This window comes from Manduca sexta, chromosome 19 (genome assembly GCF_014839805.1).
Source record: "Manduca sexta isolate Smith_Timp_Sample1 chromosome 19, JHU_Msex_v1.0, whole genome shotgun sequence".
Classification (NCBI taxonomy): Eukaryota; Metazoa; Arthropoda; class Insecta; order Lepidoptera; family Sphingidae; genus Manduca; species Manduca sexta.
In genome coordinates, this window is record NC_051133.1 from 11,623,458 (window position 1) to 11,643,363 (window position 19,906).

General features: G+C 35.6%; 1 protein-coding gene across 1 annotated transcript in view; it reads right to left on the reverse strand.

The window, feature by feature from the left end:
- LOC115440344 (leucine zipper putative tumor suppressor 2 homolog) overlaps positions 1–19,906 on the reverse strand; it is a 102,705-nt gene that overhangs the window by 79,219 nt on the left and 3,580 nt on the right. The window contains exon 2 of the mRNA XM_030164601.2: positions 8,929–9,053. Within this exon, the coding sequence (XP_030020461.2) occupies positions 8,929–9,036 (108 nt within the window). The 5' untranslated portion in view covers positions 9,037–9,053. The remainder of the gene's footprint in view (positions 1–8,928; positions 9,054–19,906) is intronic.

Genomic DNA, 19,906 nt, shown 5'->3' on the forward strand with positions numbered 1-19,906 from the left:
TATGAAAAAGTAAGGAAATCGTGGTGATTTCTAGCCAATTCTATACCGGTTCAGTCGTGTCTCTTATAGGAATTTGTTGCACGAGTTCTTAATACTTATTCAATGATTTTTTTTCTGTGATAGTAATCAACAATGATAATAACACCCGATTAGTAGCGAAGGGTCCATAAAACCCGATTTCTTTTCCTACTTTAGGAAAAAAACCGATTAGTGCCGACGTCCTTTTCGTAATCTATGTCAAATCTAATTATCATTAAAACGATTTCCTGACCACATTTATGCATATTATTAGTAATTATAAGTTGTGTTGTGTACCCTTTCTGCAAATTTCACCCTTCGCTACTGCACCCAAATATTAGGTTCCTTTACGAGCACCCTAACACCATTCAAAGAGCGTCTGTACCAGCATCCTGCCACCCTCATCTATCAATCTGTTACCTCTTAACGGATGTTTAAGTTCTGAAGGGGATGCCTTGATAATGTAAACAGTAAACGGCTTGTATGTTAAACATGCTATTTCTAATAATCTGATAAAAGGTTAACTAATTTCATTACACCATTTACATGGGAATTGCGTTTAACGGTCGGTGTAACCAGCCTTAACCCGCGTTCAGAGCTGTAGTTTATGGCGCACGTGTATTGTTCGCGACTACGCTTGCTTCTATATTCAAAATTTAAACCTTCTTATATTTATTTTTTTTTATAGACGCGTATATTTTTCTAACCAGGGGCCTTATTCTCTATCCAGGGCCCTTATTCTGTATGATAGTGTTAACGCGTAACGCGGCCGTGTCATGTTATCTTCGAGAAATGTGCGTGAAATGGTATTCTGTAAGCCAAATTTCTATAGTCTTAAACATGATGCGTTGTGTTACGTGCTTGTTACGGACTGTTAAAATAACGTGCGGGATAGAGAATAAGGCCCCAGCACGTTATTTTGACAGTGCGTAACAAGCACGTAACACAAAGCATCATGTTTAGGACTGTAGAAATTTGGCTTACAGAATACCATTCCACGCACATTTCTCGAAGATAACATGACACGGCCGCGTTACGCGTTTACACTATCATACAGAATAAGGGCCCAGTGCTCGCGTGAAAACCTAGTCTAAATATTATGAGTTTCGTCAGATTCCAAATTCAAATTCTGACATCTCAAGACTATTACCATTCAATAGAGATAAAATGGAAACTTCGATAATCCTACCTTAAATTAGAATTATGTTTAATAAAATAGGACAATCTCAAATCCTTCTATTCGCCTTGAGTTTTTATTAAAATCCGCATATTCTTCTAAAAAATGTACCAACAAACAGACCTACCATCGCGATGTTTTACGAACTTTACTGTAGTACGAGTGGTGAAGTGGTTAGGTGGGATGTGGGACAGCAGGTTCGTGCGCCGCGCTGGCCCACATTGACCACATTACTGCACAGAGACGCGGCGCAGGGTTGCCAGCGCAGGACGGGACTTCTGGGATTGTAATATATTTTTTAGGATAAGAGGATTTTCCAAGTATTATTTATTATTTGGCTATATCTCTTGGTCGAATAAAAACTGATATATCTGTTGGTCCAAAATATTGTATAGATAATAATTTTAAGTATTTTTATTAAAATTGTCTGACTATTATCCTGCAAACTGTAACCAGATAATAAAAAAATACGTAAACACTTAAATTCGGATAAAAAGCACCTGGACACATAAAAAAATCTCAGTTTATTGTAAAACATTTTGAAATCATAATATCTACAAAAACTGTAAAATCGATACGTGGCAACCCTACGCAGTGCCCAGTACACGCAGCCTGTTTTGCATTTCGTTTGTGGCACGCGGACGCTGTCTGCCCCTGAAAATTGTTTTATTTCTACCTCAAGCTTAATCCGCTAAAAGGTTTTTAGAGTACTCTGCAAATATTTTTTGCACTTTATGCTCGATACATTGTAACAGTCGCAGTTGAGAATTCCCATGTCGCTTTAATGTTTAACGTGTGAAAATATCACTTTCAAGTATAACTTATGAGACATTAGGGCCTAGGATAACACAACGCACCCCGCTAACGGCAGTCGGAATATTTGTTATTACTTCATTTACCTACATTTCACGAAGAGTTTTCATGATTTTTTTTGACATTTTAGCCAGTGTAACTGGACATGAAACGTAACATCTCTTGTCTCAGGATGGCGAGAGCAGTGGAATACCAAACAATACTTTGTAATTCAAGGTGTTGGATAGTGTTACTACTGTTTATGGGCGGTCGTATCGCTTACCATCAGGTGAACAGCAAGCACGTCTCGTCATTCAATGTAATTAAAAAAATATATTACAAGAGATACTCCTTATCCCGTAAATAAAATCGTATTCATAAAGACTTATGATTGCAATTCGACTTTTTACGCAAAGCAAAGACCAATTAAAGCGGCAAAAACCTTGCATATCTGACAATGCGTTAAAAATGAAGTAAAACGTATGAGGACACACAAAGGGTGGCGCGTATTAATTTGATGGAGTGAGGACGTGCTCTTCACAATGAACTGATAGTCGCATGCGCATATGTAGGGTTGTCAGTTGGTAAAAACATGAGAAAAGTAAACAATGTAGGTGTTTGTATAGAAACTTTTACGTAATAAGAGAATTCAATTTCTGAAGTGTTTTTCTTTACTTATCTAGATCACAGATCAGAAAATCGTGAAGTATGGAAAATTATGTACGTTTAAACAAAATTTTATAAAAAGTAGTCTAAAATGCTAATGCGACAATAATTGTAACTAGATACATATATCTAAAAATATGAATAATAGTATTATGTTTTGATTTCAACTACGCAATCACAGGTCTAACTACTTCATACAATTTTAAATTATCATTTTTTTTTTTTACATATTGGTTAATTAAATCACACATTTCAAAACAAGAGGAATAAGACATTTAAATAAACAATTATCGCCAACCCTGTCCTACTATAGTAAACATGCGAATGAAAGACTTTGATGGATGGACGCGAGGCTCAGCGCGTAGTAATTGGCGTTTTGCGTACGTGCCAACCCTGGAGCGACGAACCTTACCGTTGGACCCTATTTAATAAATATTTATTGTAGAACTGCTGTGATATTTGGCATGCTTTGTGCTTTTGTGGCATCTTGTACTTAATAAATAGTTATGTCATACACAATAGCCTTAAGATTTTATAAGCAGTTAAACCTCAACTGCATTGGTGGTATAGTTGTATTACGGTCCGACTATAGTGCTGGGTTCGATCCCCGGGTCGAGCAAAGTGACATCGAGTTTTTCTACTTAATAGGCTCGACCCTTATCATATCATGGGACGGAATACACATGGTGGAAATTGGGTGTAGCAGTTGCGCCTCTGCTTACCCTTTCGGAATAAAAGGTGTTGGTGTGTGAGTAGTAAAATGCTTCGCCTTTATCTGTGAAGTAGATACGCAATATTCATATCTATAAATATAACTATTCCAAAAAATTCAGTACCATACTTACGATAATACTGTAATTGAAGTAGCACGTCCTACTGTTTAGTGAAAATGCTACACCTTTTTCTTATATATCCTATATCCTTCGTTAGAAGTCCTTAAACAAATAAAATAAAAATAAAATGATTGAGCTATGAGACAGCGGTTCCTGACTAAGATTTCAAGCAGCATAACCAGAATGTACTCACAATAGTATAGTCCCAACTAAGCTTTAGACTGCAATACACCTAGATATTATGCAATTTACATGTCGTATTGTATGTCTGTAATTAATGTACAGTTTAGACCGCGTATCGAATGCAGTCGTCGCGGTTAAGCAACACTTAAGCCTACGTCTGAAGTATGTCCGCCCTAAACGGTAACGCTTGCTAGCCAACAACAAATCTTTAGTCTATAGTCGGCAGAGCAACTCTAATTTCAAAAGAATATTACTGGCCACACAAATACTATAGACAAATTTATTACTATAAAAAAAATATATTTTTAAATTTGGAACTCATAAAATTATTTGAGCACTCCTTTTATAATCTATCCAGGGTATTGTTAACTTGTTTTAATAAACAATTTAACCATATTGAGCAAACATTTCAAAAATATTTATTTCAGTGAAAGATTTTACATCAAACGGCTGACAAAGAAAAATTGAACGTAAGATAGAGCATCGCGGGCCGGCGAGGGAATATTAATACATCCGCTTTTTATTGCGCAAAAAGTAAACTGAAACACCATTAAGGTTGCTAGTCGTTTTATTTTCCGGAAAAGCTTGTGAGTTTTTATTTCTATGAGTGGGCAATGGTTAATTTATTTATGCTGAGTAATTTTGTTACTATATTTTTTCGCTGTTGTCATTAAAGTAAATAGTGTGATTGGTGTCATAGCTTAATTAATATCTATGAAATATAATAAACCTATGAGTACGTATTTGTTCCCAGCAATTTTAGAATGAGAATGCATTCTGATATATTTTACAACTTCTTTAATTGTTTTAGTAACTTTACAAAACCATTGATTCGAAATTAACTGCAATTTCTAATGCCAAACACTTTCTTATAAAAACCCATAATAATAATTCTAAATAAAACATCGTAAAGTAGGCAACCCTAAGCCCCGAGATACTAGCTCGTTTCTTTTTGCTCTCTAACATCCTGCAAGAGACGAGGCGCGCTAGATCGGCCAGTTTTCTATAAAATAAAAGGCAAATGAGCATAATATTGTACCCTTGAGGTCAGGTGTGCGGAGCGCTGCATTGTTTTCCAATATTACTCACAAATAATACCCTTTCACAGCACTACAACCCAGCGTAAAAGAAAATGCTGTACTAAAACTGACAATGCAAGAATGCCGCAAATAATGCACGACATTGTTGTGAAGCATTTCCAACAAAGTATTGAGGTTAAGAGTAATTTGAGATTGTATTTTTTTACCAAAATCCTTTACAAGTTTTATGGAGGATAAACAATGTATGGGAGAAATCAATCTTATTTACGAGATGGGCTATGCTTGTGAGTTTTTGTGTTAATAAATACTTACTATAAATGATAATATATTTTTCAAACTCTATAGAATAAAACTAAGGGGAAACTTTGGAACATTTACAATTAAAATTTTAAAAATACTATCTTCAGAAAAATCTAACAGGTATACAAAATTATGCTATAAATAAAACGAACTATTTGAATTTTAAGACGTCATAAGTAAGCCTACATATTATTAATAAAAGTTTAAAGTCGTCTCCCATATATTATTTCGTATGCAAAAACTATCGAACCCGCCGCACTCGGGTTAAATAATTACACATTGGTGTAGAAAGTCAAGGAAGTCATGTTAATGAGTTCAAAAATAAACTATAAGCCAGCGTGCGTATGTCGGTCAGGGAGGAAAGGCGAGGCAGCGATGCGTCCGCGAAATATGCTTGCCTTAACGGTAGTGGGAGCCGGCCAATTAGTGCCTTGTGTACTGAAGGACGGTTAAATAAACCTCGTAATACTGTATCAGCGGTGACGGTTAGGGCTTGCGAACCATCTTGAGATAAATACTCGGAAGATTTATCTCGTGTGGAGCATTTTGAAAATTCCATTGTTCCAGATTAACGGTTACATGAAATGTTTTTGTGACTAAAATGAGTTCACAAATGTATATCACTTTTAAATGGTATAAGAAGAAATGTCTAGAGTTTTGAAACGAAATATAAATAAGTATTTTTTACATTAACTCCAAACAAATTTGCATTTACTGTCGAAACGGAATCACAGAACGTTAAAAAAAGCAACGAGCCATAAATTCAAACTAGATCGTAAGTTGAGGACGAATCGCGGATTTCCTCGGTTGGCAACCCTGGAGATGGCTCCATAGATATTCAAAGATAATTACGGCCGGATGATTGAGATCTATTGCAGCAGTCTTTTTAATTGGTTTATGTAACGAACATATTCTTTGTTTTCGTCATTCATCACTTACTGTTTACGGTTTGCGCTTACGAGATAACGATACTTTTAATACGAAATCTATTGGGATAAATATTTTTTTTCGTCATTGTGAAATCTTTAAAAATCTATCTTAAATTCAACCAAACAATAACTTGAGAATCATATCTACATAGAACATTAAAAAAATACTCAAAATAAAAACATTCTTTTTATATCTCCTAGATTTATTATCACGAAAATCATTGAAAAATTTATAAACATGAATCCATTAGAATTCTCAATTGTGTTGTCATAATAAAACTGGATCCAAGAACAGGCGAAGGAAGTCGGCCATCGGTTATGATGCCCTGGAGAGCCGACGTGCGCGCGCACTCCTAATCAAGGCCTAAGCGTCTGAGGAAGCAACTAACGTAATTTATGGGTGTAAGAAGATTGCACGACCATTCGGTACGGATTAAGAGCAATTGTATAACAGTAAAACTGTTGTAAACGTTGTTACGTGTTTTAATTTTGATAATACATTTTGAAATACAATCAATTGAATTGCGAATGCCGCGCTGGACGAGTTCAGGTCTAAAGTTAGGTCTTGCCTTTGACTTTGCCACACAATTACATGTGAAATAAATATTATGTAAGGAATTAATAATTTGAATACAAAACGACACACAAAAGTTTGTTATAAACTCAATTCTAATCTATAGCACCAAATCTTACACGTTAACCAATTTTAATATTAACATTTGTAACTGTTATTATATTTTACTTCATTTCCGGAGCCCCTATCCCCCGACGTTCCTGGACTGGGAAGCGAACCTGGCTATAATCAGTTACGTCCCCGGGAGCGACTCTTCTCATAAATTGCAAGTTGCGCGCACCGCGCTCGGGTTTTAGCGAGTCGTTATAGAATCAGATTATATACCCTTCTAGGCTAAACATACGTAGTACGTGCGTGAAGTTAGTATTTCAAATCTTTAGAATGTTTTTTTATGGCAATTGGAACAAAAAAATGAAATACTGTTTTTAAAGATTTGACCTTTGTCATTCCTTGCATCAATACTGCAATAAAGTATTCTTTAGCGTCGTATTCGACGCTACCGTGATGTACTTATATCAGGAATTCGCTCCCTCGAGTTTGCAGTTTCAAGATGCTACTGATATTGTTGATACCAATTGCTCATATTTTGGCAAGCGTTACCCACGTTATCTTACCTGTTAATATTTTTCAGAATCAGTTATGAAGTTTAGTCGTGAATACGTAATAACACCGGTGTTTCGTACTTTTACTCAGCTCATAATAGTGGCCAACTTCGGTCTACAACTGTACAAGCGACAAGATCTGACATTATTAATAAATTGCAGCGTCATTTCAATTGAGATACCTCCTGCGGGAGGAACAGTTACATCATATAATTTAACAGTGTATAATAACAATTTTAGTGTGGGCGGAACGTTATGAATAGCTTTAGATGGGGACCAATCATGACCGTTCCGATTCTAAAAGAGTAAGATATAGAAATACAAAGAATATCCTGCCTCTAAACATTGCATCGCTTAAGAGTGCAGTAAAGATATATTTTGTGAGAGTGTTATCAACAGATTCCAGGTTCTTTAAAAATATTCTACTACTTTATAATTTTATTAACATTTTTAATTTTGGTAAGCAACGCTCTCGCTGTGCCTCTGGCATTGCTTTAGTCCATGGGCGTCGGAAGCTGCTTACGATCAGGCGGACCGCTAGCTCGTTTGGCTAGTACGGCAATAATAAAAAATATATAGGTAAAGTATGTCACCAGATTATTTCGTCAATTGCCAAACGACCTTCCCTATCCTAACAAATACACGCAAAATTACAATCACTAACCATAAACAACGGACCAAAAACGAAACAGCTCGTTAACCAATAACCACATTGTTTCCGAGGAGCCAAGTTTCCCCATCATGTGATTATAGCAACACACTGTCAATGCGACAATGCATTAACAGCAATTTATGGCGGTTACAAATTGTAAACTAGATTTACGAGCAGTCATAACGTTTCGGTTGCGTCCGCCATCTATCAAGGCGGCTTATTGAGGCGGCAGAAAGCGACAACAGAGCATCGCTGCTATTTGATTTACACCTCACTTTCGTCTTGATACCGTTAAAGTGGTTAAAGTTTAAAACCGGACGGTAATGCGGACAGTCGGCAAAGCAAGACAGATGGTCTCCAAAGCGATGTTGCTTAATATGCAAATGGAGTGGCGCTCGCGTGTGTGCTTGTATCCGGAATTTTCGGGACACGTCTGTTAGTGCGGTTGTCCGGAATGCGGGGAAAATTTATGTTGCCCTAAATATTGTTAAAATGATTTCGAAAAGAAGCTTTGCGCAAATCCTTTCGATACGAAACAACTTCTAAATATACAGAAACATGTTGACATTTAACTCAGCGATGGAAAAATCATAGTACTTCCCTTAAAACGTCGGTAACAATTTAAAAGAAAATGTAATAAAGAATTGTTCTAGCTCTGTTTACATCAGGTTACAACATTCGCGTGTGAAATGGCACGAGATCCACTCGCCTCCGACGCTCAGGGATTAGTGTAATACGGTTATGTGCTTTTAATATGAATTTTTGATATGCTTTTAGTCATGCAAGTCTGAGCATGTTAAATTAACTCCATTCGGAGCGTGTAAATCCGCTGACGATTCGATGACACACATGGTTTCATTAAACGAGAATATCAGCGCTTTAAATCTGGTGTTATTTTGCTTCGTTATTCGGGAGCTGAATAAAATTATTTTATTCTTAATGTGATTGACATTTGTTTTAAAATTTTACGCGAACTTAATTATTTACCCTCATTTTGGGACGGCTGGATATAAAATAAAATGGTGACGAGTATTCTGAAATGCTGTAAAAAAAACTTATAAAAATAGCATTGGTAAAGGGAATACAGATCGCAAGCGAACACAAATGATCATAACTAATTACTAATCACAGTAAAATAGTGCTTAAAGTAGTAAGTACTCACGTTGCCGAGGAAGCCGCTGCAGGGTTGTATAGGGGGTGGTAGAGGGGGCAGGTCGGGCGACCGACGCCTCGGGCTGGCCCGTGAGCTCGCCTCCTCCGTCTGACCCATGCCTCAGCACTGCATCCCTATGGAACAGGATAACAATATAGAATTGTCTGGTTACGGGACTAATAAGTATAGAGCCAGTTGTGATGTTCTAAAGGCATGAATAAAGTTAGTGATATGTTTTAACTAATGTGAAAGGGATCTAAGATTTTGATTCTCCGCACTTGGGTTGAATCATAGAAAGCAAATTTGTGGTTAATAATGGGTATGGAACCGTTTAATAATAATATAATATAATAATAATAATAATATCAGCCCTGTATTATATACTTGCCCACTGCTGAGCACGGGCCTCCTCTACTACTGAGAGGGATTAGGCCTTAGTCCACCACGCTGGCCTAGTGCGGTTTGGTAGACTTCACACACCTTCGAAATTCCTATAGAGAACTTCTCAGATGTGCAGGTTTCCTCACGATGTTTTCCTTCACCGTTAAAGCGAACGATAAATTCACAAAGAATACACACATGATTTTTTAGAAAAGTCAGAGGTGTGCGCCCTTGGGATTTGAACCTGCGGACATTCGCCTCGGCAGTCCGTTCCACACCCAACTAGGCTATCGTCGCTTTTTCTAATAATAATCGCGTTTAATAATAATCAAGTTTATATTATGGTGTATTCGACATGACTTCATGTGTGACTGAATAGCAAACCTCTAAAGAATTAGCGGAATAAGTGATGGCAGTTTATTTTATGGCTCTCAAGATTTTTGTAGTTTCTTCCTATCAGTGCTGACTTTAAACATATCAGAAGAGGTATGTCATACAAAACTACTGTGACCAATAAACGGAATTTGATGCAGGAACATCGGTCACATCAAAATACGTAAATGTCCATATAATATAGATTTAACTATTGCAGTTTATGGTTCTATGCAATATTGAATTGATCCCGTACGCATCGAAATCTTACTTTACCTAATAGATCAAGTTTTTCAACACGGCCGATTGAAAAATGTCCAACAAAGTAACTGCTACAAGAAACTTATTAAAGGGAACTTACACAATTTACTTAAACACATGCTGCATACAGCATGATGGTGCAATTTTATTAGCGGCTATGGTTAACAATAAACAGGTTCCCGTCCTCTGATTTCAATATTACACGGTCTTTAGCATCCTCAACAATTTATCAGAACGTAATGAGACAGAAAACTTACTTATAAATTGCTATTCTTGAAATATTTTAACTTAAACGCCGTCACGTCATCAATAAGGCCCTTTACCCTAAGGTAATATGACAGTGCATTAATAATATCGATAATTTGGTTGATATCGGTTACCCTATCATGAATTTTAATAAAATACAGTCAATGATTTCGGTAAAATGATTTAAATATTATGTAGAACTTGAATGCTGATCGAAATAAAATGGAGCGGAAAAATACAGTTTATTTTTGTTGTTTATAATTAAACTTTCATCTTGTCATTTTATATTTACTTCATATGTTCATAATTATGAAAGAAAACAAAAATTATTATTCCAAAACATAAATTCTTATAAATTAACATTTGGTTCCGTAATAAAAATGTAATTCGATAGTCTATTGCGAGAATATTTAAATCATAGTCGATTATCGAATCACGGCAAGGTTACTCAAAACCCGCGAACGTGTCTTCAATTACTTTTCAGGCAGCAAATTAACACAACGAAATAGTCTACACTCCACCTTTCGTGACTTATATGGTACAATGCTAATCGTTTACGTCCAATCGAATTTTTATATCCAATTAAAAGGCTATAGCGTGTGAAATTGTTACTAAACGTGGTATAGATATCTGAGGTCGTTTATACAATAATACAATTTGTACTTTATTTTAAACATATAGAATTTATAATAGCATGTGCGTAATAACGTTGTTGCTGATAATTTAACGTTATTTTATAGGCAAAAAACTAGAGAAACACGATTGTGTCAATGTGATTGCGGATGTGATGGCCTGTGCCGTATGTTGATTTGTAAGAAACGGTCGCAGGCGAGGTCGTTTCTTCACCTCTTATGCTCATTAATTATTAAGCGGCTTAACGCTAAACACTCGTAATTATTTTGAGTATTATGTATTTAGGCTTACCTTGTGAAGGTTGTCATTAAATATTGCTGTTTGGTGATTGTTGACCAGTTGACCAAATCTATATTCTATAAATTACCTAGTTTCGAAATTCTGCTAAGGTTTAAGTCTTCTAAAATAGTGGTGCCGTCATATACCGTTACGTATAGCTCGATTTGACATCATCAGAACAATAAAACCAAGTCTTGGTCTTGTAAGGGAGTTTTCTAAAATACTTAGGGAAAAAAATGTTTTCACGATCTCTGTATAATAATAATAATAATAATATCAGCCCTGTATTATATACTTGCCCACTGCTGAGCACGGGCCTCCTCTACTACTGAGAGGGATTAGGCCTTAGTCCACCACGCTGGCCTAGTGCGGATTGGTAGACTTCACACACCTTTGAAATTCCTACAGAGGAACTTCTCAGATGTGCAGGTTTCCTCACGATGTTTTCCTTCACCGTTAAAGCTAACGATAAATTCACAAAGAATACACACATGATTTTTTAGAAAAGTCAGAGGTGTGTGCCCTTGGGATTTGAACCTGCGGACATTTGTCTCGGCAGACCGTTCCACACCCAACTAGGCTATCGTCGCTTCTCTCTGTATAGCTACGAGTATATACTCTTCTGAGAGGCAATTCTTGTGCGCTTAGTCTCCACACCAAATGCCCGCCCATGAATGGGGGCACATTTGCCGCGACCCTAGGCGCACAGCTCGTGCGTATGCCTCTCGGTTGCTAAATTCACATTGGGGTCTGTCTAAGGGTTCGTGAACATTTCCCTTCCCTTCTTCCTCCCGGGCCCTAAGACCGTCTAGCTGGAGGTTACCGAGCCTCCAGTGATAGCGGTAGGGCCCACCAACTCATCATGGGGCTGCTAAGCCGGGGGATTGCTTGTACACCGTTAGCAGGGTACGCCCGGTGATAACCACGGCTGTTCCCAAAAAAAAAAAATACTCTTCTGGAACGAAGAAACTTCAAGCTAATCGACCAGTACATTTTCATTAATGACAATAACCATGACTCCAAAATATAGTCTGATCAGAAAGCCTGCTAAACCAAAAAGACTATTAACATATGCAAATTGTACACCTTACGCACATACTAAAAAGGATAATCGTCAATCTTGTTCAAGGTCTCCATGTATTCACAAGCACGTACCAATCCATACCCTATCTTACGATCTGACCCATATTAATAATTAGTATTGAAATCTTACGAGCAAGTCTCACCTTACACGCACTCACCTTGTGTGCATTTAATTTATTTAATTTGCATACTAAACATCGTTATTGCAACAGTTGCAATTGATACTATCGTAGTTATGCATTTTGAATGCAATATTGCTATTTTTAATAAGGTATAATCAATACTAACATAAAATTGGAAAGTTAGTTTATAGGAGGTATTCTCAGGAGCGATTCCAAACTATTTGTCAATAAAACATTTTGCTGGCGGTGTTCCAAAAGGCCGGCATATTTGTGTCGACTGTCAAGGGGTAATCATCTCTCATCAGATGATATTCTATTGGCGTCAATCCACTTACCATCAGGTAAAGTGGTTTCACATGGCAGTGCTCTAATACCAAAAAAAGGGACATAAAGTAACACTTCTCGAGTAGTCTTAACTGTATAAAGTACTTCCAGTTCAGAAAAAAAAGGGTGTCATGATAAGCAATAGGAAAGTTTATCCGAGATGGATAGCACACCATACTTACGTAGTAACCTATAATCTGTGACCATACAAAGATGACAGAAGAGGCGAGTTTTCAAAACTATTCAATGTTATTTACAGCGTGCTAATTACTGCCAGTGAAGATTAACAACCTGAGGAAAACTTGAGGGTATTAAGAATTATGCCATCCTCTCGTCTTCCATATTAGTGAATCGTATATGGTCAAATTCATAGACTCTAGCCATAGTCGTCATCAGAGACATTATGTGCATATTCGTAGTAGTATCATGCTTTTATAACAGAAGTAACAAAACATCACGGATCAGTAGTTAAACACATCGGTACAACTCACAGCGAGTATTTATGAATAGGTTTGCGTGCGCAACATCTTAAATTACAGAGACCCGCGCTGAGATCTGAGTGCGACCGAGTCTTGGACATGCTTAACTTTTGTTTTTTTAATCTTTAGTTGAGAGACGTCTATTTAAAAATAATAAATATATATAAATATTCTGATTTCTATTATACAAATCTGTTATATAATATTTGTCATAATGTCTATATTTTGCTATAATACAATAATTAGGGATCTAAATAGAGTTATAAATAGCGATCTTTAAATGAGGATTGTATTATTAAATCATTGTCTTCATTACAGATACTTATAAATACACTTAGCTAGCTTAGTTAACCTAGATACCTAACACCTAAAGATCGAAGTACTAAAAGCCTGTTAACTTCTGTTTACGACCTATTCATTCAATGATAGCGTGATGCGGGCCATTATAACATGTTTATACATAGATAAGAATAGCATAATTGTTAACAAGACTTGAGAATGAGAACAAACAATAACAGCATTTGTTCTGTCATAATCACATAGTATTATTTATACATCGTATCATAGTCAAACATATGTTAACATGAGTATTATAAACAATATTATGAAGTCTCAGCGTGTCAGAACTTTAAAGGTTAGCAATTTCGTAGGGTCCTAGTTTATCTAACAGCCGAATGATCGTCGCAAATCAAACCTATTCGATGTTAAGAGCCTAGTATTCCTAGCAAAAATGCATAGCGATGGTTTGTCATGCCCTACGCAGTGAGATATTTGTTTTATATACTGGCACGGTATAGTAGCCCCACTGCACCTGATGGTAAGTGGAGTGAGGCCAATAGAATGTCGACTGACGAGAGATGATTACCCCTCGGCAGTTGACACAATTACGCCGGCCTGTTGGAACCGGATATCCACAGGCTGATCCAGGAGCGCGCTATACTTATGGGGTCACTTTTTTTTTTGGACATGACTTACTTTTGTTAGCCTAGCAGGGCCGGCTTATACGATACGATCTTGCGGGTGAGTGCTTTAGGCACTGCGAGCCATTAATGGGGTCACTATGGCGGGTTTTCACTTATACATGATGGTCGCTATCCGGGCGGATGTAAAATCTATCCTACTACCAGCAATTTATTTAGCTCTATACTTAGCTAAGGTAGTTTTATAATGCTCCGTAATTTCACGGACTACAATCTCCTTTCAACTTAAACACAATAGTTTGCACCGCTAGGTGGCAGTAATGGACAAAGCGATGGTACCCACACAGTGCTCAGACGAAATTTCGAATAATCGCATAAGAGATTTAATTTATTTAATAAATCAGACTTATACATACTTAAAAATAGAGTAGCAAATTGAAGAAATGAAAAAGATTATTTAGTAGATTTGAACTTTGTACATTACATACTACATGCGTTGCAAGGTAGCTTCGTAGGCGGATGGTTGACGTAACGGTGTCTATTGATGTTAATAATTACTAAAAAATGCATATTTTATCAAACGACCTCCACGCGTTCGTGAATATTTTACTCCTACGTAGGCGGAAATCGTACCCATATTAGCAAAACTTATTTAAATAACGCCTATTTTTCCTTTTATAGGGGACATAATAAATTATTCGATGATTTTTATTAATTTAAAATTCATTTGTCAAATTATTAATGTAAAGCTAAATATTCATACCGTTCATAACACGAAACGGTTTTGTCTGTATTATTAATAATAAACCAGATAGTAATCATTCCATAATAGCAAATATTTCTACATAGAGATTGTGATTCTAAGTATTTTATCTATTTCGTGTAAACATTAGATGTAGATACCTATTTTTATTATTACATCCTTAAAGACCAATTTATAGTCATTCATTTACAGGCAAAATTCGTCCAATAAAATGTAAATAATCAATACAGATTTAAGCCTAAAAACATAGGTAGGTAAAAAAGCGGGATAACATTCGGATTTCTTACATGACGGAAAATCCACTAAACACGAGTGACTCTAATGTACGTTAATCTAATTATGACTATTTATGGCTCAAAATGCAGGTATCCAGAGCCACATTAAAACAATTTTATCATATTACTCCATAGTTGAAAGTTGGAAGGTGAGACGACTATCACGGTGGTCGGTCGCTCTCGGCCGCGATAGGTGATAAATAAGTGTTTATCTGGACCGATCGACATGCCCCGTCCCTGCACCGCACCGCCCCTCCAGCCCCTGCCTCGTGAGAACATCGGATTGATTACAAACACTTGTTATTAGATACGACTCTAATTGTTACAGAAAAAACGTTCTAAAGTAAGCGGTATGTTTGGCTTAAGTGGACAAGTTTTGGGTGTGTGACAAGAGATATCGTTATTTATATGAGTTTGTGAAGTCGGCAGTTCGTCGCCGTGTGTCCATGCGCTGTTAGGCAATAGTGACATTCTAACTTATTGAAGTTATTTTGATGTCATGTCTTTTGTTGAAAACATATGTATTTACATTCTTTAGGATAAAATTAACATCTCTACCAACTCTACATATCGTTAGAGTAATCACTCTAACGATATGTAGAGTTGAAAATTTGCAAGATAAGAGTTTCTAGCACGCTAGAGACAAAAATAGAGATTTTCTCGTTTTCACGACAAAAGCATATATATGGTCATTTTGACATTGCGTTACTAATATTAATACAAGAAATGAAAGCTCATTTGTTGTATTAATATTAGTTTTAAACAAGTAATAAACATAAACGTACGATGACACATGAGAGAGTCTTGTCCACTCTACAATATTCTCAACTTTATAGTACAAGAAACTTTGGTATCTGTAATTAAGTTAAGCTCAGTTTAACGAAATCGATGATTACTTCACATGTAGCGTTTAATTTCTTAAACGTGCGAAACACAGGACGTTACTTTCTAATAAGACGCAGTTATTAAGTTATTAGTATGTCATTAGGAGTAATCATGTGCAATTTTAAATCACGCGGCCATTTTTATTGCTCTAAATTAATAATCACAATGAAGTGTAAATACTATAATTTGTGTTTAGTATTCCAAATTCTCGCCAAGTTGCTTCTAGAAATTGCGCCGCGTTATCTGCTAATACCTATGTTTTTAATTCTATGATTAAACTAATCAAGGTTTAAGCTGATATTAAGAAGAATGCGACAAGCTATAAACTAAAAGACTACCGTAATCCTTTATTTATAAAACAATATTTATGAAGTAAGTATGAGATTTTTTTTTACGTTTGTTAGTCTGACAAAGGTCGGCTTATACATATACACCGGACTTTTGGGTGATAACTTTAGGCGTTTGCAACCCTTGAAAAATTAAATGACCATGCTGAGGGCACATCCACTAGCGAACCTTGGGTCCGGACGGCTGGCGAAGATGAGTCATCAACGATTAGGGAATGACTTTGTAATTAGTGCAATTTATCACTATATTAAAAAACATCGAAAATCATAGGGTTACGAGCGCTGTGTAGAGTAAAAAAAAACTATTCCTTTCTAGTTTCTAAGCACTCATAACGCTTCCAATCAGAGGAGCTGTTAGCTCGTCTTCTCATGTAATATAAAAACAGGCTGTTTCACGCATAAAATGTATTCGCTCTATAGCATATAGAAACTAATTGGTACCGGACGTAGGGTTGTTAGGGAAACAATTATTGTTTATGGGTTTAAACCATTATGGAGTAGTGCTTAACCACTTTACGGTAGTTCTTAATTATATATTTAGTATCTTGAAATTTAAAATTAATTATACCTGCTTTAGTTTTTGCATAATTTGTTTAATATGAATTTATTTATTATTTTGCTTAGTTATACTTTATGAAACAATGAATGAATAGCTTAGATATCTACCTATTTATTGGACAATCAACATAAAAATAGATTTCATTTAAATTTCAAATTTAAATGTCAGCATATACTTACATAAAAAGTATTTTTATAATATCACCGATTATTCTGTTATATAAGTACCTAAGTAAAGTTGAGTTGGAAGGGCATCGAAAATTTAAAATACCTATACGTTTTATTATGGCACCTGTCAACCAGAGACATAAAAATTCACTAACTAGATGAATAATCTTATTCGGTCTGCTAAGTAGTCACACTGTATGAAATATCATATCAATATTAATAAATGTTATACTTACCATAAGTTTGCTATATATTTAACAGAAGATATTATCTAAAGAAACTTGCGTATTCGAGAGACTTGACCAAAAGCAGAGCAAAACTAACACTGGTTTTCCATTATAGATGGGTATATTTACTGTATCAATATTCAATATACGGTATCTCGTACACAATAATACCTATTATTCATATCTATACAATACAGTATCCAAAGATAGTTATGGCGCCAAATTAGTAACATTCGATTTTTAAACATGACAACCCTGCAATGGCGTCGGGCTTGACAAAGGGAGTCAATTTTAACGTATCTGGCGATCGGTCGTGACTCATCCGTCTGTGGCGATTATCTAGCAACAATATGGCGGACGGACTCGTGAGTTTTGGTGTCCTCATAAACAACCAGATGTAGATTATATTGGAAATAATATTCAGATAATCACTTGGAACACGGCTCGTTAGATTGTTGTGTGAATTATATTAAAAAAATAAATCCAAAAGACCGGCTGCAAGACTTCAGAACACTGTGAGATCAAATTGCGTAGATCGGACCATCAACAACTAAAATTTTCAAAAAAAAAGTATATAATTGTTAAAGGTAGGTAGATATTGTAAATTTGACTTTTCGGACGAGAAACACCTCAGTCCACGACGTGATAATGAAGGCTGCAAGTCTTTGAAACGTCGTAATGATATAGAGAACCGCGATAAAATCCGAAAAATAGTTTTATTTAAATGTATTTCTCAATAAATGTAATTAAAAATTAAGGATCATACCATCTGGGATGAACATGCATGATAAGTAGATACCATATGCAAAATTATCTAATAATATAGTTGGCTAAAAATATATATGTAATAGACGATTTTTTCACTTCTCCCCAAAAGAAAATAACAATCATTTCACTCGATGTTGGTATGCTTGTTGATTTTCAGAACGAATCGAATTCGATAAGCTAGAAAACATCACAAAAAATGGAAGGCAGACGGTTGATACCACTCTATAATATACATTTAGGTACGTCAGAACTTTCTATACAAGACAATTCACACGACCTTCTAAGCTGCCATCCTATACCTCTGATGACATTCAATATTTCAAACTGTATCAGATAGTCGTACAAATAAATATTACGCGATGTAAAACTGGATATAGTGTGGCTTTGCCATACATAAAAATGTATCCAATTAATTCACATGCATGGTTGATCATGGGTGCATTTCACGGTTGCCAGCGGCTGACGGTCCCTCTAGCAATGGCCATGTCCATTAGCGGTGGTCGCATACCATCAGACTGGCAGTTTGTCCGGCTGCCTATGATGTTCTATTGTTCCATTTCACTAACCGACAGGGTATATGGCCTATACTTTATTGGACAGAAATTACAATCTTGGGCTATGTACCTAAACTTGAGTCCAAAATATTAGTTTACCTAAACCAAGCTTTATTCTTAACAATTCGTAATTTCGTGGCTTAACTAGACCGAAATTAAGCCACAAAGGCAATGGTAAAAAAATCATGTATATATATAGCTTTTTATTCAATATAAAACAACGCAATTACCTATGTTGTAAATAACTAGGGAAAGTTAGAACTCCCGGAACTAAAAAAAATATTTAACAATCACTGAGAAATGATGGCAAGTAATAAATTCGCTTATAACTTCCGGCCATGCTCTTAATTACTTGACTGATCAATTTATTATTCGAAATATTCGAATAGTTATTGATCAAGCGATATATTAATTATCGATGTTGCTCGTGTTTTTAAGGTTAGTAGAGTGGCTTAGAATTAATGTCTGTGGCCTTGACCTTAAAGTTGGCTTATTTCCAACGGCTAGTTCGTCAAAGTAGAATCCGGAAAATAATTAAGAACATCTTTTGTCGTAACTGCAAATATATTTTACAAAGAAGACTATATTTACTGCAAAAGAAATAAAAGTTTAATAATTGCATCATGGTTGAATAATTACTACTTTAATAAAAGTTTTTGACCAATGTTTAAAATGTTTTAGTTCATACACCTTCTCTACTTTGTTAACAATTTAAACATATCTTCAACTATTTATTACAGATATTTATGTTTTTAGAAACTGACATATATTTTCATCTTTTTATATGGCATTAAGATTTGTATCATCACAGTCGAAATTGAAGGCATAAATCATGCGGCTTCTTCAGTGACGTAACCACTTAATCCAGTGAAAGGATACCTTTGCGAGGTCGCAAGGAATACTTAGTAATGCCCAAAACACGAACTCTCTTGCACAAGTCTTTTGTTCACACCGTGTTGAAGATTCTAAGATAACGTCCTAAAGAGATCGGCAACTAACAGCCATTAGACTTGACGGGAAAATAGATTGCAATTACAAAATGTTTATCATTGTAAACATTTTTCATGCTAGTTTCACTTTTAGCCTAAATGAAAGTAATATTAATCCACTTATAAGTTGCAACTGTGGTGAAACTAGATTACATTTATCAACAAATTGTTTTTGGCCTCGTAAAGTAATAAATTGATTGTTGATTGATTTATATTTCGTTAAGTTTTTATCCGAGTCGATTCTCGATCATTATATTATTATTTCAATAAAATGTAAACGAATTTATATGTTTATTTCAAGTTTAGGCAATTGGGTTGTGTCTAAATTTAAAGATATATGTGTTAATTAAAAT